The following is a 24,242-nucleotide window of genomic DNA, read 5'->3' as shown; positions in this document are numbered from 1 at the left end:
GTGATTTCCATGTAAATGAATCTTTAAAAATCAAGCATCTAGGTCAATGGGCATCATCCCTGATCATTTCAAGGAACTAAAACCATTGTTTAAGTAACTGGTATGCTCCCAGGTTCACTCTCACTGCATACTTCCTCCTATCTTGGCTTAGAGGAAACTGCCAGATTCACTTATTTTTGCTTTTCAATGGAGACACAAGATGGTAAAATTTGTAAATAAGCAGGTTCCAATAGAGCAGAAAAATAATGAAACAATTAGTATGACTTTATATTATAGTCATAGTCAACATCTAAATTCAATTTACCAAGCATCTATTTATTACCAACGAATGCAATATAAGCTCTTTTAAAAGCAATCTATCCCATAAGGGTGATTTTCAGACCAAACTGATCTTACGTCTTCCTTTTGGTCATCTAATATGTGAGATTTTTACTCTTTAAAAAAAAGAATGGTTGAGGAGAGGGAGGAGATGTGTGCACAGGGGGAGAAAAAATACAAACTCTGGATTTTATTTTCCTGCCAAAACTTTGTAGTAGGAGAGTTGATAATATCCACATGTATTTCCTCTGGGGAACAGGTGGTGCAGTGAAAATACTGCTGATTCATGGAAATGGCTGTATCATGAATTCGAGTCTGCTCCAGCAAGCTTCGCTGAGCACACTGAACTTCTAACAACCATTTACTCTCTGCAAGGATTTCTGCCAGTGGTGGTATTAACTCTCCCTTCTACATAGGTGGATAAACCAAGCAGAAACAAAAGCCAAATTCCTTCTTCAAATGTGTGTTGGGTCAAAACCAGGTGGAATATGAACTTTAACAACAAAATTGTAGAATTACAAGTAAATACTGGCAAATCGCAGGTACCTGTAGTAACACCTCTGTCATTACCATTTTAGTTGGTTATTCTAAATACATAGTTTCTCAATGTATATTTGCAATTGTCAGAGCATCCAGGAATAATGAGTAAAGAGAACTGTAAATAGATGGTGTGCTATCACATGAATTATTTTTTTCTCTTTAAGATTACTGACTTCAGGAAAATGTCAGCCCTTGAAGACCTGGTCCTGTCATGCAGTGGCACAGAATCAATAGAAAACAACACTTTCAAAGCTCTGAGCACCTTGAAGTCTCTGGAACTCTACAAAAATCAGCTAAAGCACATACCCATCTTCCTCCCACCTGGCCTTGAAATTTTAAAACTCGCTGATAACTCCATCAACACTTTGCATGCATCTGATTTTGAAGGTTTGATGAAACTGAGGGTGCTTGATATTCGAAACAACTTGATTGCGACTCTGCCTCCAAGTCCATTTTCTTCTCTTTGCAGTTTACAAAGTCTGAATCTGGATGGCAACAACATGAAATCTGTGTATGCACCACTTAAGCTTCCTAGGCTGAGGTATCTGAGTATGGCTGATAATAAGCTGAATTTGTTCCCAACAAACTTCTTCACATCTTTCCATAATCTACAGTTTCTCAGTTTAAGTGGCAACTTTCTGACAAAAGTGCCTCTTGACCTACCTAAATCCCTGCTGACACTAAAATTAGAGAAAAATCAACTCAAAACAGTAAGACTTCGAGACATGAAACACCTGGAAAACCTGTCTGAGTTCTTCCTGTCAGAAAATCAGCTGACATCAATGGATGGTGCCCAGCTTCTTCCTAACTTAACAACACTGGAGCTCTCTAAGAACCAGCTCCCCATTATGCCACTCAGGCTTCCAATCAGACTGCAGAAGCTCGACTGCAGCAATAACTTGATTCAAAGAGTGACAGCACGAGATTTCCAAGGACTACAAGACCTCAAGCACTTGTTTCTTGACAACAACGCTGTTAGCATGTTTGAGGCAGGAGCTCTTCAGCAGTGTGCACAGCTTTCGAACCTGGCACTGGAAAAGAATCTCCTCGTTTCTATTCCACTGAGGCAAGTGAATCCCAGGAGTCACTTCTCCTTCCTTGCATGATGAGAATGAGGGCCACACTGGAAAAAACAAACTCATCCAGACCCAGTCATGGTAGAAATTAATGCACACCATAAACCCACTGCCATAACTGGCATCAATTAGCACTCTCATTGGCAGTTTCAGCATGGAATCAGAACTGGTTTTGTTATATCTCTGCCCCCCAGTGTATCTACTCATTTCACAACCCTCCCTGTCAGTGACACTGTATTGTTTAATTTGAACATGAATAAGAGGAACCTGCTAAGAGAATGTAACAGAATGATTGCAAAGAAGCTGTACTGCTGCTTACATTTATCTCCTCCCATAACACAAAATTAATAGAGCATTCAATAAAAAAGAAAGACAGCAGTTTTAAAGCTGATGTTTCTACCAACCCACATAGAGTTTATTATTGTAACTATTATTATAGTAAGATTTCAGAAGCTGAGTCTGGTTAAAAAGAGAGTGCTTTTTCAGTGGGTATTAGCATTCTCAACTCATTAAATTCACACATCACAAAGTGTTTGAAAGGCGTATAAGCCCTCCTGCTTCAGGCTGTAAGCAAAATCCCAGTCAAGGGAGCACAGAAGAAACATCCCTTGGGCACACTGTGTTCATTAATGCCCTGCTTACAGGTTCTTTTGCATTCAGCTGCGTGTTGAGCCTGGCCATTATCACAGATGACATATTAAGCCAAATGGAGGCTGGTCTGATATTAAGTGGCAATTTTATTAATTCGAAAAGCTGTGCAATAAGATGGCATAAACATAGCAAGGTAATTCCATTAACATCAACTTCTTTAACACAACTGCACTATTAAATTTTATTTTCATGGCTTGTGGACAGGTTTAACTAGCCCAAATAAATAATGCAGTAAAATTGCAATTCAGTTAGGATCACATCCTTTAGCATTTGAAGCCATTTGGCAGTAGCTTTACAATCAGAAAGTGATTTAGTGGTGTATAAATATTTGATTTCAGTCTAGCTTGACAGGAATGTTCAGTGCTTTCTAATTACTTTAGTATTGTCTAATCCATCTTATTTTACAGCCTTCATAGTCAAGAGAATTAACAGGAAAGAGTTATCTATTAGTCTTTAAACAGTACATCTTTTAAAGAGATATTGAAGACTTTTATTTTCAACTCAGCAATGAACATAGATTTCAAGGGGAGGATTTAAACATAAAAAATAACAAAACATATATATATTACAATATATATAATTATATATAATATATATAATATATATTACAAATATATATAACAAAAAAAAAAGATGTAAAATTAATGTACTTAATTGTTTGCTGATCATCAGATACACTTGAACATCCAGAAATGAAAGTATTCCTTCTGACAGCTACCTGAAAACTCAAGTCACCTGTGTCAAAGGCTAAAAAAAATATAGTTAATGTGCCCCAGCTAAAGGGTCTTAGCAGCCATTCAGCAGGACTCAGGAGAAAGCAAGATTCTTCTGTTTTTTTTCTGAGAAGAAAAAACTTCAGTTGCATGGTGAAACACTGGAAGAGGCTGTCCAGCGAAGTGATAGAGGCTCCTCAAGAAGTGCTTGAAGGAACAGCATTGCCATGCTTTTCTAAACTTTAGGTCTTTAATGCTGCTTTAATTTTTCATACTTACAGCAGTAAAGAGTACAACATGCATTTTTAAGCTTGACATTCAATTGAACGTATAACTTCCTTCATGGTACAGTAGAACTAAAATTGCTGTTTAGTTCAGATGCACAAGCACAGTCAGTCCAGGCTAGAACTACAATAATTTGAGAAAACAAATCAACTGTGCATAGACAGTATTCTATAACTTAAAAAGAAATTACATTAAAATATTAGGACCACATTTTTTTTGCAGAAGATTGCATTTTTGTTAGTGATAGTTTTATTTAATGTATCAGATGTGTCTGGGCAAATACACACCACTCAATACCACTTACATAAACACAATCAATATGATGAGCATAACACATTTTTGTTGTTTTATTTTTATGCAGACTTCCAGACAGCCTTGCCAGATTGGATCTAAAGGGAAATGACATAGAGGATGTTGGAGAACAAGAGCTGAAGGACTTGAAACAGCTTCAGGTTCTAAATTTACGGAACAACAAGATATCTGCCTTGGATCGCAAAGTCTTGGAGTTTTTACCCCGTCTCCGTCATCTGTATTTAGATGGAAACCCTTGGAACTGCACCTGTGACCTTCTCAGAACCAGACGAGCGCTGGTGGCCAAAGGAACGGATGTCAGGGGAGGGCAGTGTGTGGCGCCAGCAGAAAGCCGAGGAGAAAGTTGGATGTCTTCCAAAAAGATTCTGCGGCAGTGTGAAGATAATCTGTCTTCCATGGAAAGAGGCAAAGAGGACAGAAAGAAAATGAAACCCAGTGAGGCCTCCAGTGCTGGAGTAAACACAGATGATGATTATTATGATTATGAATTAGATTAACCCCGGGGAAAACCTATGGTGAATCTTAAAGTTGTCCAGAACTGCCCTCTACCACCAGCATCTCTGTTGACAACCAGGCTGCTGGTCTGCCATTAACTTTTCCTCTTTAATTTGTTCTGTAAGAGTGAATAGCTGGTGCCAGAAGGGCTACAGTAAGGATGTCACTGTAAACTGGAAATTGTAAAAGAAATTAGATTGCTTTCCTATGTCATTAGTACTATTTAGTTTGAGGGAAGTAAGAATGCAATTACTATCACTTAGAAAAGTAGGCTGTGAATCTCTGTGAACCCTTTTATAGTAGAACATTCTTATAGTTGCATAAAAGAAACATAAATAAAATCCCACAATGCCACAAGATATTATTACTAAAAGTCTGGCCTCAACACATTTAAGCTCACAGGTCTGCAGTTAGAGAGAGTTGCACTTATTTGGGCAATTTAACAGGATTTTTCAAAGATTCTTGCTTTTGAGAAACTAATTTCAGTTTTCCTGAAATATTTGCCTCTTTTAATTATTTCAGACTATTTTAAATGACATTAGACTAAATTAGTTGAGCTCCAGGCACAGAAGGCTCATCTTCATGACAGTAAATACTATGAACGGAAGAATCAGTGTCCTGGTTAATGAAATTTAATTACTAGTTAACATTTTAATTAATAGTGAGGAATGAAAACACTGGGGTCAATTTGACTTGATTCTATGGTTGTAAACAGAAGAAGGAGGATTTCCAGGAAGTAGATCTCTACCCCTGGCAAATATTACGGTAAGATCAAGTGAGACAAATTTTTGGAAGAATTTATTTTGGTAACTGAGTAGCTAATTGACTACAATATAGCTCAAGATCCTGCATGTGTAGTTTTGGCTTAGGTGTACTTTGCATAGGAGTACATACTTCAAGAGCCCCCCTTCACTGCCAGGAACCTTCCAGACTTTTGCATGCAGAAGAAGGACCTAATGCTACACGCATCCACTCAGATGTATGTACAAATTTTATCATGTGGTTTCCAAAGTGCTTGAAAACTAAACAAAATGGGATTGTTGAGACCACTAAAAACAGTGACTTACAAACAGTAATCTAAGGGGTTTCCTGGCAGTTCATAAATCTTGGCTGATAACTTAAGAGTAATAACACCAGCAAATTACTTTTCAAAACACACAGTTTCTATTATTCTTTATCTTCTGCTGGCATTCAGTAACTGAGTAATTACTCACAGAGAAGCTGATTCGTCAGGTGTCAGAGTGCACCTATTTGGTTATGTTGCCTATGCAAATTCAATTGACACTTGGGTTTCCTAGGCGCCCAACACATTAAGCTATCCGACTGGAACAGAGAGACATGTGCAATTTTCTTCACATTTTAACTTTTAAACCTATCATCAGCCACCCAAATTTTTGGTAGCTAGAGATGTAGATATTTACGGAACAGCACAAGCCTTCCTCGCAGTTTGTTAACTTTTGCTGGCTAATGTCGGTCTGTTATTCCAAGTCTGAGAAACGCTTCTTAGAAAGAAAAATATTTTTGTCATACAGAAAGAATTTTGCTTGATTTTATACCGGGGATTATTTTAATAGACTATTTTTTAACAAGAGTCTCCCTGTGTCATTTCAGCCCACCCATGTCTGATGGCAGGAGTAGCTTGCTAGCTCTCACCGTGTCTTTTACCTGCAGCGGGATTTGTATTCCCAGTTCCGTGGGCCGTTACAAGCCTAAGCAACAAAACCCTGGGAACCGCAGGTTCTGCAGGAGACGGCACAACGCTCCAACAAGGCTTCACGGCCTGGGCCATAGCAGGGGTACGCTCAGGAGGGTATCCGGGTGCCGCAGAGCCACCCAGCGAGTATTTGGGGTGTGCTTTTGAGTTTGTGACACGAGGCCCCGTGCCCCTGCGGCCTTCCCCCGGTTCACACTCCAGCGCTCAAGGGGGCACCAAGACGAGTAAAGCCCTGGGGGTGGGAGGGACACACACTCAGGGGCCTGAGGGCTGCGCAGAGGGGACCGAGGCTTTACCCAAGCACCACCTCCCTGCCTCGCCCACCCACCGACGGCTTCCCGCCCTCGGCCACGGGCGGAGACGCCGCCGGCAGCCGCCGCGAGAGGGCGCGATCCCGCCCCTCGGCCCCGCCTGATCCCGCCCCTCGGCCCCGCCCGATCCCGCCCCACACCCCGCCCTGGGCCGTCCCCCGCCTCCCCCACTGATCCTCACCCCTCCCTGTCCTTTCCCTCAGGGCCACGTCATTCTTTCCCCGCCGACGGAAGTGACGGCACGGAGCTTGGCGGCCAACGGGTGGTTTGCGTGTGGCGGGGTGAGAGGTGAAAGATCAGGCGGGGCGGTAGGAAGATGGCCGCAGCAGCGGCGGTGGCGGTTGCCGGGCGGAGGACGCGGACTCCGTGAGGGGATGGCGGCGGTGAGGACGCGGGCAGCGCGCTGCGGCTGAGGCACCCCCAGCACCCTCCCCTCAGGCACCCCGCGCCGGTCCCGTGCCGCAGCCCCGCGCGCTCCTGTCCGTTGGCGGAGGCGGCGGCGGCTGCAGGAGCGGCGGCAGCGGCGGCGGCGCCGCCGCCCCGCGCCGCGCGCCCCCCATGAGCGGGGCGGGGGGGCTGGCGTGGCGCGCGCTGCACGCCCTGCTGCGCGCCCTGCTCTGCCTGCAGCGCGTGCTGCTGAGCTGCCTCCGCGGCCGCGCCGCCACCGGGCCCCGCGCCTGGCTCTGGCGCCGCGCAGCCTCCGCCGCCGCCTCCTGCTCGCTCCTCGCCCCCGGCGCCGGGGCTTTCGCCGCCCGCAAGACGGGCGCGTTGCGGCGGCGGGGGGCCGGGGCCGCGGCACAGTGCCGGCAGCGGTGGCGCTTGGACGGGCGGGCCCTGCAGAAGCTGCCGGTGCACATGGGGCTGGTGGTGACTGAGGAGGAGCCGAGCTACGCGGACATGGCCAGCCTGGTGGTGTGGTGCATGGCGGTGGGCATCTCCTATGTCAGCGTCTACGACCATAATGGTAAGCAGCTTGAGGGGCTAGCGGTACCGCCGCTAAAAGCCCCGGCCCTGGGGCGGCCGCCCCGGGCAGCGCCTCCGGGCAGGCAGCGCTGTCTGGGCCCGGGGAGGAGCTGAGGGGACTCCCTCTGCATTGGTCTCCCCGAGCCATGTTCCGGCCTCACTGTCGGCAATTCCTTTCCCGGGGCGGGATCCGCTTGGTCTGCAGCGCTTCTGGCCCTGGTGAGCCTGGGAGGTGCCCGGAGTGTCCTCCTGCCCCTGTGTCGGGGTGACTCAACCCTGCCTGCTTTCCAGTCGTGCCTTTCTAGAGCCTTCTCCCAAACCCCGGGCTGGCAGGGGCTGTTGGTAGTGGGGACCAGGACTGTGTGAGGTACGGGCTTGTAGTAGAGAGAAGAGTTCTAGGCTAGGCTACCTGCTTTTGCAAGCCTTGTCTGTGAGCTGTGTCTGACTTCCAGAAGTGGATGAAGAGAAGGGGCTATCTGTTTTAATGTACTCTTGAGAAGAGAAGGGACAGAAAGGTATATAAGCATAAGCAAGTGTTTTCTGTCTGTGGTAATAAATTACATGGTTTCCATTTGCTATGAGGACTGGAGCTACTTGATGTTTGAGTTAACTCTGAGCCAGTGCTTGGAAAAGCTCTGTTTTTTCATATTTGCTATGTGTTTTTATTCATTACTGCATCTCAGGTGTAAGATTGTTGAACTCCTGCTCTTGCAGATTCATTGATTCCACGTCACAGAGTATCATAAAGATAAGATCAGAATTTGGATTGATCATTCAGTGCAGTAATTGCAGAACAAGTCTGGATTTCTCATATGTGTTCTATTTTTTTTTTTTTTTTTTTTTTAACTCAGATGATGAAACCAGCCCTATTAAGTACTTTCTTAGGTGGAGCTTTCTGCCCAGGTACTGAGAGATGATTTTTAACTGAGGCTAGGGAAACTATCAACTCAGAAGGGCTAATAATAAATAAAATTGACTGCATCCTGTGTTTCTGTCCACACCAGAGGAGAAGACTTCATGCTGAAGATACCAGTATTTTTGCTGTCAGTGGCAAGACTGTAAGAGATGAATGTATAACTGTTGTTTTAAGCTACTTCTGATGCCTGCCTAGAAATATAATGCAAATTAAATTAAGTCTGTAGGTTTATGCCAAGTACAGTCAGTAATAGTTGTAATAGTGCTCTCAGGAAAAATTGAACCTTGCATCCCACCTAAGTTGGTGCAATCTGCTGTCTAGTACATCTGAGGTAGGCAGGTCTTTACCTTACTTCAGGCATTCGTGATGGGTTTTTTGGTGTGTGGTTTTTTTGTTTTTGTTTTTTTTTCTTAAAATCCACTGCCATTAATAGTTCAGTTTCATGCCTGGTCCTTTGTACATGATGCGAGACTCAAGTGGATTAATTTTCACTAAATTCTCAAGATCTTTTTAATAAACTATGTTTAATACCAGATAGCAGTTTAAACTGGCCTTCTCTGCAGAGCTCTTTTGGAACTTGGTTGTGTTGTATTTCAGTGGGAGCATACTTCCTCATTTGGAAGTCAAGGAATGGTAACAAATAGTTGCATAATGTCCTAAGGACACAGAAAACAGTCAACACCTTCTGAAAAGCCATTTATGGGTTGTTGGTTTTGCTCTTATTTTTAAAAGTGTTCAGCCAGGTTAAATGCTGCAGAGCAGACACAAATGCCAACCAAGAGAGAATTTGCCTTAGCCTGAAAAAGACATTTTATGGTACAGGATGTCTGTTTTCTGTTATACCTTAAATAAGTTATCTGCAGTATTGTCTAACGTGTTTGCTTAGTCACTTTTCTAGATCTCTGCGTTGAGCTACACAAATTATATCTACGGGAACTGAATTGAAGGACAGATTCAGCTGGAAGTTTCTCGGTGGTCTTGGTTTTCAGATTGCTCAACCATTTGGTGTTGGGGAGGGTGAAGGCACCAGCCAGTGCTTGGGTGGCTGCTGTCACCAAGACCCTGTCTGGCAGGGAGAAGCCAGTGCTGGTGTAGTGTCTGTCACCTTCATTTTGGAGATATTGCTTCTACTTCTCCAGCTCGTGTTGAAATCCGGTCTGGTCTAAGACTTCCTATTACAAGGCAGTAAAAATTATGACCAGAAATTACTAGTTTGTCCTCTGAAGGACAGTGTAGCTGAGACAGCTTTGCAGAACAACTGTCTTTGTTAGCAGTTCACAAAAAAAAATCTTGGAGATTATTTGTTGGGTTTCACCTGTATTGTCTCATTCATGCTGGAGCTGCATGTAAAAAATTTTTGGAAGGAATTGGAAGGGACCTCAAAAGACCTTTGAGTCCAACCCCCTGCTAGGGCAGAATAATCTAAAGTTGTTGTAACATAACTGAAGAAAGCAAATCAATGCAGAGCAACATAAGCATTTTAATTCAGTGGTTTTTTTCCCAGACTTTGATTTGATGGGAATTGTCTGCCATTATAGGTGCATGTTCTTCACAGGCCTTCAGTGGATTTTCTGGGATAGCAGCTACAGCTGCTTTTTGCACAGCATCTTTTGGTGCGTATGGTGTCTGGATTGGGTATACGTAATTTCCAGAGAGGCTTTGTCCTTGTGTATGTGGTTGCAGTTGCTACCAAATCTACTTCTGAATAATAGCAATGTCTGGAGCACTTTGCGATAACACTAGTGTAGTAAAAGTGCATAAAGTCAGGTAAATCTTGTTCTTAGTAGCAGAGGGTGAACCTTAATTATGCTGTGTACTTGTCATCTTCTCACGTGGTGAGACAATTTTAGTATGCTGAGCTGCTTCAGTAAGGTTTTGTGTTAGTAAAATTGTACCAACCTAATGATAGATTGTGCCCACTGATGCTGGCTGTGATGAAGAAGGAAACACAGTAGCAAGTAGTCTCAATCGGTGTTAGATGTGGTGAGGTATACTTAATTTTGTTTCCTTTCCCGTCATTGCTGTAGTACTGAGATTCTTCTCATTGCAACAGGAAATTGGTTACAAGGCTGGTTTTCCATGGTTGCCTTTACTGGAAGAAATACTGTGTCAGATTTCTGTAGAATACTTCAAAATGTATCCTTAATTACCTCTTCTATAGGGAAAGAGGGAAGCGTGAAGTTCTTCAAAGAAGTGCCAGATAAGCTGTTTCTTTGTTTACAGCAGTGAATTTCTTTATTTTTAACAAAATTACTAAATAGAAGCCTGTTCCTGTGTTCTTTGATGTCAAAATAATTCTGTCAGCTGCATACCAGCTGACAGTAGTATGTTGCAGCATCTGTATCAGATGTCCTATATATAAGGACATTTTAGCTGGGATTGAGATGATTCTCACAAACAGCTATGTAATCAAACATGTAAGAAATGTATTGGATAATACTTCTGGAATGTGATCGGGTACCTGGCTATTTTCATTAATTTCATGAAGATAAGTGTGCCAGAAGGCTGGGGAAAATGGTCTGTGATGTAAGTAACTGTCTTGAACAAATAAATAATACATGGTGCTGTGAGTTGCAGTGCTCAAAACTGAGATTTCCTCCTCTGCTCCAGTAGGCTTGGAGGCCTGAGGTGGCATAATTTACTGCCTCTGCTCTTTAGGGGCATTTCTTGTAGTCCCAATTTTCATTGATAGACAGCAGAACAAAACCATAATGAACCTAATGCTACATTGTGCCTCTTGCTTATTAAATGGAGATTGACTAAAATCTGAGGTATTTGATCAAGGGTTTATTTGCTTAATAGAAATCCAGCCATGCTGATCAAGACCTTGTCTTCAAGGAAGTTAGGCCCCCTTCTCTCAGTCAGAAGTCAGTGATGATGCAATTACACAGTAGCACTTTAAATTATCTTCTGGGGAGCAGAAGCCTTTGATGGGTGTTACACACCTTAACTTTTTTCTGTTGAAGTTACTTTGTCACTCAAGGGAGCTTGCTTGTATGTTACTTCTGCCCATCAGTGAAGCTTTCCTGAAATAGTTTGGGACAAGTCTAGAGTGGTTTTTGGGAGCTTGCTGAATCTTGGCATTTGAGTACTTTGGGCTTCTGAACAGATACTTCAGGTTGAAAACTTTTTAAAGCCCACAGTACAAGTGTGTTGAGAACTTGGGTTTTGTTATACTGGGCTTAGCTTTCTGGTGACTGCTCTACTCCTGATCTTTTTAAAGTATAGAGTACTGCTGTAAGCAATTTTTGTTTAATAAGAAATTGTTTCATTAGCCCCAAGTTACTTGGTAGTTTAGCAAATCTGGTCAATCCATACAACTTTCTGGGTGTTCAGTATGTTCACTACACAGGGGGAGATCAGTACATTCCAGTTTTGTGTCACCATAACAGTTTTTGTGAGATACCAGTGTCACATGGCATCTGCTGCAGGTCTTCATCCATGTGAAACTCCACATTCAACAGCTGTTTTGGTGTTGAGTTGGCAAATGTCCTCAGACCACTTTTAATAAGAAGGGCTAACACTAATTTGTAGAAGAATCTCAGTATAGTTATGGGTAATGTGAAAGTAGTATCTCTTACCTTAATTACTGATGAGCTTCTGTTCTCCTGGTGCAAAAAGAAATGTGGAGCAGTGGTCAACTATTAGGTGGTAAATGTTAACTTGAATTCTTCCTGTTTGGTTAGCACTCCCTAACTTAAGGAGCTTTACTGTGATTAAAACTTAAGTGACTTCAGCCACTAATCTCTTGTAACAGACAAGCCTAAATAATTGTCTCCAGCTCTTCCAGTCCTGTGAGGTGAAGTGTAATGACTGAAACCCTACTTTCCTCTATTAAACTGCAACCAGCATGATCCAACACAAGGATGTAGGCAGAAGTTGTTCATGTGATAGTTTTTTTGCATGTATGTTATTTGAAGTGGGTTGTGATTTGATATTTCTCAAACAATAGTTTGCTTAAAACAAACTTCTTATGACTCTTGTTAGCACTGGAAGGGAGTTGAGAAAAAGTAAACAACTGAAACACTATGGAAATGGTTTTTTGCATAGGCTTAACTTTGGCTAAGATATGTCCTTTTAAAGAAGAGCCAACTCTTCTGTGTTTTACCAGTTTCTGCTGCTTTGAAAGGCAAGGCAAGTGTAAATGCTGAACATTGAGATGCTACCAAGGCATTAACAGGGGTTGATACCACCTGGTGTTTCTCTGTGCTGGTTGTTCCCCTCCAGTTTGCAGTTGCTGTCAGATTTGAGCCTCGCTCCTGCTGAACTTGCAGCCTTGAAATTACAAACTGTATTTGTCAATCTCTAGCCCTGAAACACCACATTTGTTTGCAAAAAGACGTGGCTTGTAACTATGGTAAAGCTGAGCAAAAGGCTTGTGCCCTGAAAAGACTTCTGTAATGGAGGACTACCATGGAAAGCTAAAACACTTCATGTTTGCACCATCTCTAATGAGGACTAATGATCAATATAGCAGATCTGTAGCTTGTGTTGTAAAAATAAGAATTACCCCTAGAAACATCTCCCACACTTGCACTAGTATATAAAAAAAAAACAACTTAAGTTTTATACTCTCATGGCTTGGGAATTGTAGTGTTTAAGTATACATAAGTCCTAAAACACTCATTTCCTGGAACTTACACATTCACACCAGCTTGCAAAGACTCCAGAATTGTGAACTACTTCTGCTTTTCAAAACTAAAAATAATTTCTAATGAGAAATAATAGTGACAATTTCATGTTTATGTTCTATATTAGAAACAGTAGTAGGTCTGAAATTTTCCCCAACAAACAGCTAAAGAGCTATTGTAATGCTAAAATTTATTATACCTCTTGTCAAACATTAATTTTCTATAATGTTAAAATTGTATCCGGACTTTCTTTCAACTTTTCTGGAAGACAAAACTGAACACAATTTGAAAGTAGCATTAAATAAAGACTTAACTATTGATGCCTAGGAACACTTGAATTTTGTTTGAGTTGGTCTATTTGTGCACTATTGTCTACTACATCTACCATATAAATTGGCAACAGCTGCTTCTAGAACTAATTAGGATATAATTTCAGTTTTTTAAAAAAGAGACCATCTAGATAAACATTTGAGATACTGCAAGGGAAGGGAATATATGTCTGAGCCACAACCATGTAAAATAATTTTTGAAGCCAAATGTGAATGTGGCCCATGGACATTGCCTCTAGCATGACTATTTGTCATCATAAGCATCTGTCAGAAAGTCTTCTGTGCATCAAGTGAAAATCAAACACTGAAGGAGTAAAGCTCCCAAATGCTATTGGTTTTAAATTAAGAATTTGTTTTCTTTGGATGTTTACAATATTCTGATGTGCTTTGAGATGTTCTCTGCAGGAAAACTGCAGGTATGTCAAGGTTGGTGAATCAGTTGGAATTGGGGTGTGGAAGTCTTTCCAAGAAAAACATACAGCTATACAGCATAACTAATGTAGCTTTTAGTTTGTTAAACTGCTGTTCTTAGAGCAACACAGGATCCAGGCTTGAACAACTAAGGAGGTGGGTGAGAGAAATGAGGAGAGAAGGGAAATGCTGTTGATAATCAGATAAATCTCAAGAACACATGTATCCAGTATCCACTGTGTGTATTAAGGACCCTCACTTCTTAGCTGGACCAAGCACTTTACTTGATGTCCCATTTTACTGAGCAGTAAGCACACTGGTCTCTTCTCCTGCCTCATATCCCCACTGTCTCGATTTACTTTACAGCTGGAGTGTGGATTCTCAAATCTGTTCTTCCAGTCTTTCACAGGAATAGGCAACAATAGGCCAAGACAGAGAGGGACTTGGGAGTCTGGATTGACAGGAAGCTGGACATGAGGCAGCGGTGTGCCCAGGTAGCCAAGAAGGCCAATGGCATCCTGGCCTGTATCAGGAACAGCGTGGCCAGCAGGTCCAGGGAAGGGATTCTGCCCCTGTACTCAGCGCTGGTGAGGCCACACCTCGAGTACTGTGGCCCAGTTCTGGGCCCCTCAGTTCAGGAAGGATATCGAGGTCCTGGAGCAGGTCCAAAGGAGGGCAACCAGGCTGGTGAAGGGACTCAAGCACAGATCCTATGAGGAGAGGCTGAGGGAGCTGGGGCTGTTCAGCCTGAAGAAGAGGAGGCTCAGGGGAGACCTCATCACTCTCTACAGCTCCCTGAAAGGAGGGGGTAGCCAGGCGGGGGTTGGTCTCTTTTCCCAGGCCACTCTCAGCAAGACAAGAGGGCACGGTCTCAAGTTGTGCCGGGGGAGGTTTAGGTTGGACATTAGAAAGAATTTCTTTACTGAGAGGGTGATCAGACATTGGAATGGGCTGCCCTGGGAAACAGTGGATTCTCTGTCCCTGGAGATATTTAAAAAGAGACTGGATGTGGCACTCAGTGCCATGGTCTGGTAACTGCAGCGGTAGTGGATCAAGGGTTGGACTTGATGATCTCTGAGGTCCCTTCCAACCCAGCCAATTCTGTGATTCTATGAACTTTTCATGAGAAATGTTATCGATAGTGCTGGGTGGGGAGGGAGAAAGAGAGCAGTTATTGTTTCCCTGATTTGGAGCCTTTCCTAATTATACCAACGTTTTCTGGATGTTGAACAAAGTAGCGTTCGTTTTCTCATCTTGAGGAGTGAATGGAAGTCAAGTGAGGCTTAGGGGTGTGGCATGTGTGGCCTTGTACAGATATTACTAAAGATGATGTGGGATGAGCAGTTGCAGTAGTTGCACTGCTACTTATTGCAAGTGTAAGGAAGACAGTCAGTGCTAACTAGTGCAAAACAGACTTATCCAAGCAGAGCTGTATTAAGCCAACATTATTGGAGGTTGAAAATACTGGTTTTAACACATATGAATACATAATAGTAAGCAGGAACACAACGTGCAATGATTTAACTTCAGTTTAGACTTAGTAAAAGTATTCTAACAGCTTTTTTTATCAAGGTTGCTTTCTTACTGAGATGGTCTTGTCTGTCAGCATGCAAAGTTGGTTAAAAGTATCACTAATACTTGCGTAATGAAGAAAATATATGATTTTTGTGGGAAGTGTCCAGCATGGGAGGCAAAACAGATGCTTTACCATCTATTAAAACCTCTGATGAAGCCTGCATTAAAAAACCTGTGTTTGTTAAAAAAAAAAAAAAATCACTTCATGTTGCAGAATAACTTCTAATGTATTATGGATCTATACTTGTACATGGTGTGACCACTACTAATGTGAACACTGCTGTTTGTAGCCATCCCTAATACCAGAATTAGGTTGACGTGATTTATCATATGCCTGATCATAGAACTGTGCACAAGTGGAGTGTTTCTTGTAAGATTATTCAGTGGCCATTCTTAAACTTTTGAACAGAAGTACTTGGCATTGGATTTCCACATTAAATCTTAGTAACAACCCCTGAATACGAAGTGATGAAAGTGTTATCAGTTCCAAAGTAAATATACCTAGCCATGTTTTTGCATTGTAAATATTTAAGTTGTAATGCTTATTTTTTACTTTGGCTTTTAATTAGATATAGTTATCTATTGTCTCAAGAGCTAGAATTTATTTTAAGACAGGAATGCAAGCATGTTTAATTAAGCAATTTTCTGTGATGTCCTGTTCTCAAAAAAAAAATGTAGATATAAAAAGTCCCTGGGGACTGCATTAGCTCCTTGGAATATACAGGTTGTAAAATCCTCCTCTTAGGAAATCCATGGCATAAGAGTGGACAGCTACTGTGGCCTGAGCTGCTGATTTAGTCTTCTGACTCTTGCTTTGTGACAACTTAAGTTGTTAGCCTGCATCCCCAGACCTAAACTGCAAATGTACAGCATCACGGACATTCAAGAAACTTGGTGTTAATCTGACTTTGTGGTCCTGTGCTGGTGGGGTGTTGCTATCTCAAATTATTACTGGAATGCTAAGGGCAATGAAGGAAGTTTTAAGCTACCCCTTATGCAATTGCAGCTTGTTACTTAAACCAGACTGAGTGAAAGAGGAACAAAAGCACATGAGCTGTCTTTCCAAGGTCACTGAAATTAGTCATGTGGTAACATTTGCTTTAGATTCTTATCATACTCATGAACTCCAGTTTGAAACCAGTGCAGACTACCTGATGCTTTTGTCTTCCTGTCTAGTGTCAGATTTTTTCTGTAGCACTCCTTATAGAAGTTGACTAACATTCAACCTTTTTTAAAGGTATTTTCAAGAGGAATAATTCCAGATTGATGGATGAAATTTTAAAACAACAGCAAGAACTCTTAGGACTTGATTGCTCCAAGTACACCGTGGAATTTTCAAATCAGGACAAAGCTGATCAAGGTAAGATGAATTCCAAGGGGGCATTGCTATGACTCTAAACAGCTGTATATAAATCATAAAGCTGCTTTTACTTAAACACATTCCTGTGTACAGTGACCTTTTCCTTTATTACACATTGCATATCACAACAGATGCAACTTCCTGGGCTAGTTTTAAACTTTGATTATACATATTTGTTGCTAACTAAAAGTGAAGCGTTGCTTACTCTTTCGTGTAGTGATCATTACTGAGTAACTGATCTTCCCTTTAGCCCACCTTTTGTGACATAACCCCTTTAATGTGTCTGTGTAGCTCAACTCCCCACTTTTTCAGTGAGATGAATTATTTTGCTGAGAGAGTTCAAAAAACATTACAGTTCCTGTAAGGGAAGTGGTGTCAAGTTAACAACATATGCACTGCCGTCTTTACAAACTTATACCTTGAACAGTGAAGGAGGAAAGAAAGGACCACAAATGCTGGTTGTCATATGGATTTGTAATGACACTAGAAAGGTGTAAAGGGCATAAGATAATAAAAAAGTTAAACCAGTTTTTGCATGTAGTAGCAACAGAGAACTAGCATATGTTTGAAGGTTACTGTTCCTGAACAAGTGCTTTCTGCTCCAAGTATTTTTGAAGTATGCTGACTAACACAAATGCTAGAAGCTTGTTCAAAATTTAGTAAATCAGAGGCATGTACTTATTAAAGCAGGCCTTTGCCATAGAGGGCATTTAGGTTCTGCACTCTTAAGAAATGCAATTTTTAAGTTTTTTTTATAACTGTAATAAATTCTGTATGAGCCTAATGTGTTCACACACTAGAGTTAACACATTTACTTCAGTCTGTGTTTAGTTCACTATCTGTAGCCTTCAGCATCCTTGGTAAGCTTAGCTCTTGGCTACTTTATCAGAACTGACAATGCTGCAAGTCATGTAGTGTGAAAAGTATCTTGCTTCCTAGTAGTGAAGACATTAAGATTCTTGTGAAACGTCCTCTTAAATCACAGACATAATTACAGATTAATGGGTGAATTCTGGTACTGTTATCTGGGTCCTGTCTTCTCTGCAGCAATCTTTGATGTAATTCTTGTATCACTTTTGAAGTGCTGCTGAAAGATCTGGTGATTGTTATCAGGGAGGTCCCCGGCTTAATCATTGCATCACATGAATGTCCACAGTCACAGTTAAAAAACCTTCTTTTGGAGTAGGATTTAGATCTTTCTTTACTTTCCCTGAACTGCAAGCCTTTTTGCATTGCTTATCAACCCCCAGGTTACAAATATAGGCACATTCCTCTCAGTGTTTTGACAGAGTAAGAACCAATGCAAATCCTCTGGAAGACACTACATTTCAAGAATGACTTTAAGACAACGATTTTGAGGAGTCCTGTAGAAAGTCATTTAATTAAACTTCTGTTTTAGAAATGCAGCAAATCCAAAAGACTTATGAACTTTTCTAAGAGATGGATGAGCTGTATCTATGGCTAGTATAATATGAAGTAAACTGCAAGTTAATTTCAGTTATATCCTGTGAATATCTAACGCACATTCAAAACAACTATATTTCTGTTGCTTTTAAACTGTGTTTTGTACTTTCAGTTTTAAATTGCCAATCTACACTGAAGGTGCTGTCACCAGAAGATGGAAAAGCAGACATAGTAAAAGCTGCTCAGAACTTTTGTCAGTTGGTAGCACAGCAGCAAAGAACATACACAGACCTGGATGTGAATGTGTTAGACAATTTATTAAGTAGTAAGTATGATGTGGCTTATGGGGTGGGAGGGGCAAGAGTACTTGATTCATGGTAGATTTGGTTTCCGTTATGTTTATTGCTTAGAAAATATGCATCTTGATGCCTTATGCGTTAGAGTAAGCTATGATGATTGCTTTCGTGCTTCTGCTAAGAATTTCTTACTCATTTTCTCCCTTTTGAGCTTTTTCTTGAAGCAGAAAACGGAAACCTTAAGCTAAATTGGAGAGTCTCAGCTTTTCAGAATTTGCATCTACAGGATGTTCTGCAGTGAGCTTTGTCAAAAAAAGTACTGGGATGAGATGAAACTAGAGTATTATAACTTAGGTTAGCTTGCTACCCACCTTGCTGCAACCTGGGTATGAGTCTTATACAGATCTTGTTACAGCAATTAGAGCTGTAACTGCTGCATAACTATCACCCTGAGTGCAAATGATAGAGCACTTGCTGATCTTTTGTTGCTGTATAACTCACACTAGCTTAGTTATCTTTATTACTAATTCATGCAAAATACTGACTCTGCATAGAGGTGCATGGCTATGTGCAATAGCTATGATAAGGGAAGGGCTGCCCTAATCTGGCATCTGGGAGAAGTAGTTTACAATAAGCTTCCACCACAGAGCTGTATAGGTTGCTCAGCTTTCCTAGGTGATTCATGCATGTTAATTGCAGCTGTAATTAGCTTGGCAGGGCTCAGATTTCAGATTCCACACTTGAACGTGGATGTCTGCAGTCACACTACTGTAGTGTGGCTCCCATATTATTGGACTTTAGAGAGTAAATTTTTTCAGATTGGATGGTCAGCTGAATTGCTCTGCAGACTGACTACAGGGTCAGTTTTGACACTTTAACCTTTATTTCAAACTGAATTCTATCCCTGTTGTCAGCATATTGCATGATAGCTTCTCACTGGAACAGAATTACTGAATTTATTTTATAAGTCACCTGAAGAAATAAATTAGACATATATCCTGTTATATACCCTAAAGGCAATTCAGGGAAATGAATAATTGCTTCTTTAAAACAGTCACTCATTTTGTGAAGAACTGCTTACAGTCATTACCCCCATATGTATTTTGCCTAGTGATGCTTAACTGGAGCTTCTCAAATGCTTTGTTCATAATCTTCCATCCATGCATTTAAGTGTCTGGCTGTGTTAAAAAATATTAGGCCCAGTCTTAAGTTGTACAGATTTATTGTTCATATAATGCATACTAACTGAGCACAGAAACAAATCTCCTAGACTTTTGATATGTAAAAAGTGTACACTTGGAAAAAAGACTGCTTAAGCTATGTGGCTAACAACTATGGATAATATCTATAACTAGTCCTGCTTATTAATTTTCTTGGTTCCAATGTTCTAGGACAATTGGAGGTTAAGAACTGCTCTTTCATGACTTATTTAGCAGCAGCTTAAGAAACATCTCGTTTTAGTTGTAGGAAAACTTAGTTTCTGTGAAATCATAATGACAAGGTATTGAATGTAAATATTTGTGAGTTCAGCAATCTAATTGCAGTGAATTCTGAAAAGCAATGCTTGAGTAGCTATATTTTTAGTGCTTGTGTTTGTGGTAACTTTTGTAAAGTTTGTTTTTCACATTTTTATTTAAATACCTGATAATGTAAGGTTTTAACTTCCAGTTCACATTTAGGATGCAGTTATTGAAGTCTAGCCCCCAAATGTTACAGTTCTAGCTTGTCATGTGGATTTTCTGGTTTTTAGTCCAGTCATGCTTTAATTCTTACAGCTTAAGTTTCAGTGTAATTGTACTTTCTTCTGAGCAGTGCCTCAGCTAACCAGCTTGTTTTCAGAAAAGTAGGTGTCAGCTGCATTATAATATTGTTTCTATTTGCCATCTGCCTTCCCAGTAAAGAGCATAACTATCAATCAAGGCTCTTCAAGTTGGCCCTGTAAAATCTATGAGGAGAAAGAAGTGTAGTGCTCTCAGCTCTACAAATTCCTTCATGTTGCTCCCCACACAGAACTCCTGACCTAGAAGGGATGTTGCCAGATTCCTGTCCTTTGAGTGTCCAAGTTTTTTGGCCTCTTTTTTTTTTTTTTTCTTTGAGAGTCTGATCCCAAATGCTTTTATTTTTTATCTGCAATGCTTGGAGTGCTGTAACTACCAGCTCCAAGGGAGTTTTTACATGTGTTTATTTATAGTGTTGGTATGTCTAGGCAGAAAAATGGATGCAAAGTGGAAAGCACATTGCTATGCTGTGAATAGGGTGTTCTGACAGTAATACTACAGTGCACATTTTCATTTTCCTTCAGATAGGATCCAGAAGGAAATATTAGCATTAACTGGGCTCTCTGAAGGCCTTTTCCTGTTTGAAAAGCCATTGCAGTGTTGAAGATGCTTCTGAACTGGCCAGCTGAGGAGTACTCAGCTACTGAATCAGCTGATGAGTAAATCTCTCTGCTTCCTTCAGAGTCCCCACTTCTAAGTATTCACTGCTTTCCTGCAAAGCTCTTCATACTAACGTCCTAGCTTCTGAGCACATAAGCAGCTTTTGCTTTATAATTTTTTTTTCTTAACTTTAAGATAAGATTTGGACTGTGGCACGTGGTTACCGTATCTAAATACTTCATCCTTCCTTAGGAATGCACATGCTTGGAAAAATAACTTCTTAATCTCTGGTAGAAGGATTATTAATGTGATAATTCAGTGGAGGGGAAGGATGTGAACTTTTTGAAATCTTCAGCTTCAAAACCTGGGGAGAGCAAAATCTGGTAGGGCCTTAGTTTCCTGCTCTGTTATTTCCAAAGGGAAGTTCCTCTACAGCTAAACTTAAACTTGTAAAAGGCTCTTGACTGTTTTGATTTGTTTTGTTTTTTTCTAAAAAAAGTGAGGAAAGAACTGAGAAATCACACCCTAAGTTCACAGAAAATAGGTAGTATTAAACTTTATCTGCTAAAGGCAAGCATCATGCAACGAGAATGCTCTTGTAGCTAACTTTTAAAATTAGTGGATAATGGAAGGGATAACAAGAAATGGCGTGCAAAAATCATAACTAATTGTAGCATTATAAGAAAGTAGGGTTATTGCTGCTGTAATGCTTTTTAGATGAGCTAGGCAGGTGCATGAAGAACAGCTTATCTTGGTCCTCCTTGGGGTACTATCCTGTTTTTTATGTGTTGTCCTAATCAACTTGCTAGAATTAGCAGGGAAATCTGGACTAAGACTTAATTCTAAACTCACTGCCTGTCTCTGGAGTTGCTCAGTTGTGGCAGAAGTGTTTGGAAGAGAAACAGTGTTGTTTGACCACTTATCTTCAAGCTTGGGAGATGAGTAGGATGCTCTCACTGGTGAGCAGGACAGCAAGTTACTAAAGAATTATTTAGCTTCACTTTTCTTGAGGAGACGTTCTTGTGCATCAAACTCCAGTATTTGGTCTCAGCTTCTCAGGCAATGGAGTTTAGTAGCTTATTTCAAACAGTTTGTATGCCTCATTCCAGAGACTGAGCAGAGGCAGTGAGGCAGTCCAAATTGGAATTAGACTATGGAATAACAGTGGTTGAGGTTTTAAGGTATGGGTAGTAAGAGCGTGAGCACTTAAAGAAGTCCTTCATTGTTATCTAGCCCTGCCCTGGGATGGCTCATGCTATCCATGTAATAACAGGGAAAAAAATTACTGCCTTGTTCTTCCTCAATCCTTAACCAGTAAGATGTCAACTGTAGCAGTTTGAAATTTCATAGTAAAAGTTGTTTTACTGTGAAAGAGGCAATTAATCTGACAGGGTTTTGGTTTGTTTTTTTTACAACGGGTTTTCTTGGTGTTATGTGGTATCAATTTGTTATTCTTTCATGGAAGCTTTATTTATTTATTTTGGTTCTTAGTGGCCTTTTTACTCGATTGCAACTCTGCATAGTCAGCTTGTAGCAGGTATGGGTCAAGGTACAGCATGTTCTGCACTACTAAAATCTGGTTTGCCAAGATGAAACTAGAACAAGTCAGTTTAAACAGCAGTTTTAAGGTTGCTGTTATTCAAAACAATATAGCTGTTCCTATTACTTCCTTAACAGATCTTTGAAAACTACCTGACACTAAAATAAGTCCAGCTGGGCCTGCAGTGGCTGCCTAATATTTTGTTCAGCTGGTCCTGTTCAAATGCTGCAAGACCAGTATGTCTTGTTGGGCTCTTAAATTGTTAAAGTGCCCTCAGGAGCTCACTTCATTTAAAAACAAATGCATTCAGTGAAAAAGGAGATGCCTTAGGGTTTAGAATTCAAACAAACCTTCTATGAATTTGACAAAACCTCATTTAACTTCTTACAGGTACAAATGGATTTCCTGATCCTGATTTAGTCTTGAAGTTTGGTCCTGTGGACAGCACGTTAGGATTCCTTCCGTGGCACATCAGACTGACAGAGATTGTGTGAGTTGCCTATTAATATTGTGAAGCATGTTTGAATAATATCTATACTAGGAAGTCTGTATGTGACTTATTATGAAAATAGCCATAAGAGCAAGTGTGTCTAAACAAATGTGACTGGAGATTGATTTAAAGATATTTGAAAGCTGTTAAATAAAACCTGTCAAACATTCATTGCTGCTCCTTCAACCACAGTTATGAAACAACAGCCTTCACTCTTCAGGTTTAAAGAACAACTTCTGTCATAATCCAGTTTCAGTGATGCAATCCTATTTCTGTCAGTGTTCTGTATGTGGATTTGACTGGCTTACAGGTTTCTATTGGGAAAACTAAGGATATAAGTCAAATAGGATAATGTGAGATGATAATGCCTCTGGATTACTCTGTAATTCTGGTAATAACTGAATAGATCTGCCTGTATTTCTAAAATCTGAGAGCATTTATAGAGCAATTAAATGTCTGGGCAGACCTATGCTTCTCCAACTTTCTAGCTAATTTGAAGTGCCCTATGTTCTTTACTGGGTAGGCTATGCTTTAGAGGGTGCCAAAGATTTTTAACACCTGGTGTAGTTACTAGAATTGAATGACAATAACAATGTTGAAAACAACTTCACAAGGTTGCTCAGACAATAGCTTGCTCTTAGTAATATTCCTTGCTGGCCATGTGAGTTTTTTGGTGTTTATAGAAGCTTATTTTAATTTTTTCTGACTTGCCTTCTCAGTTCCTTGCCTTCCCACCAGAACATCAGCTATGAAGACTTTTTCTCTGCCCTCCATCACTATGCAGCCTGTGAGCAACGCTGGGGAAAGTGACTGCTGGTTGAGCACATGGAGTCAGGCTTTTTGTGGGAAGGAATTGATGTCTGTTTACAAGCACCTGTGACCCATAAGTCCGGTTCATAGTCCTTTCTTAATTTATCAACAAATTCAATAAAGTGTCTTACCTTTCTAGAGAGTATGTGTGAATGCGTAAGAGTCTGTGGGGAGGGGGAGCTTCAGATTTCCTGTATTAAAAAGACAGTTGCTGCAAGCAAAGCTGAAGTAAGCTTTGCTTTCAGGTCCAAAGGACCAAAAGAACTAAAGAATTAAGTCTTGTGAAATCTACAGGAAATAGGAGTTCTATGGCCTGGAGGTCCTTAAATCCAAAAACTAACTCTCAGATTGTATGGTTTTAATTCTTCAAGGTCAGGCATTTCAGGACTAATCATCTGGCTTATCTTGATACATTTACTGGATAATATGTGAAGTTCAGAGGGGTCAGTGCTGGTTCTGTTAACTGTAAGAATAGAGACTGCTACTTTGCTGACTAAGCCAGCAGTAGGTGTAAAGCTCAAGAAATACTAAGATACTATGGTAAGTGGATTAGGCAGTCTGTGTAGCACCGTTCAGCCTCTTGGGTTTGTTTTTTTGGGTTTTTTTCTCTTTTTTTGTGTTTTGTTTTTGTTTGGTTTTGATTTTTTTGAAGAGGTAAAACTGAAGTATACCTACAGCCCCCCAGTGAAGCTGCTCTTAGCATCAGGTCAGTTTTCCATTGGGA

General features: G+C 40.8%; 2 protein-coding genes across 3 annotated transcripts; both read left to right on the top strand.

The window, feature by feature from the left end:
• The first annotated feature begins 814 nt into the window (after window positions 1-814).
• LOC139794851 (nephrocan-like) lies at window positions 815-4,517 on the top strand. The gene is made up of 2 exons (XM_071741079.1): window positions 815-1,924; window positions 3,945-4,517. The coding sequence occupies exons 1-2, from the start codon at window positions 984-986 to the stop codon at window positions 4,390-4,392; spliced, it is 1,389 nt and encodes a 462-aa protein (XP_071597180.1). The 5' UTR covers window positions 815-983; the 3' UTR covers window positions 4,393-4,517.
• Window positions 4,518-6,652: 2,135 nt separating this feature from the next.
• NUS1 (NUS1 dehydrodolichyl diphosphate synthase subunit) lies at window positions 6,653-23,660 on the top strand. 2 transcript variants are annotated; one of them, XR_011725289.1, is made up of 5 exons: window positions 6,653-7,379; window positions 16,478-16,600; window positions 18,177-18,329; window positions 20,603-21,061; window positions 22,609-22,708. XR_011725289.1 is itself a non-coding variant. In XM_071741077.1 (5 exons), the coding sequence occupies exons 1-5, from the start codon at window positions 6,974-6,976 to the stop codon at window positions 23,516-23,518; spliced, it is 873 nt and encodes a 290-aa protein (XP_071597178.1). In that variant the 5' UTR covers window positions 6,664-6,973; the 3' UTR covers window positions 23,519-23,660. The 2 variants fall into 2 exon arrangements, 1 of the variants encoding a protein (XP_071597178.1); XM_071741077.1 differs by lacking the exon at window positions 20,603-21,061 and adding an exon at window positions 23,428-23,660 and having other exon boundaries at window positions 6,664-7,379.
• Window positions 23,661-24,242: the final 582 nt, after the last annotated feature.

The sequence above is a fragment of the Heliangelus exortis genome, chromosome 3 (assembly GCF_036169615.1).
Source record: "Heliangelus exortis chromosome 3, bHelExo1.hap1, whole genome shotgun sequence".
NCBI lineage: Eukaryota > Metazoa > Chordata > Aves > Apodiformes > Trochilidae > Heliangelus > Heliangelus exortis.
The sequence above is the reverse complement of the archived record's forward strand: the minus strand, read 5'-3'. Positions and strand labels throughout refer to the sequence as shown.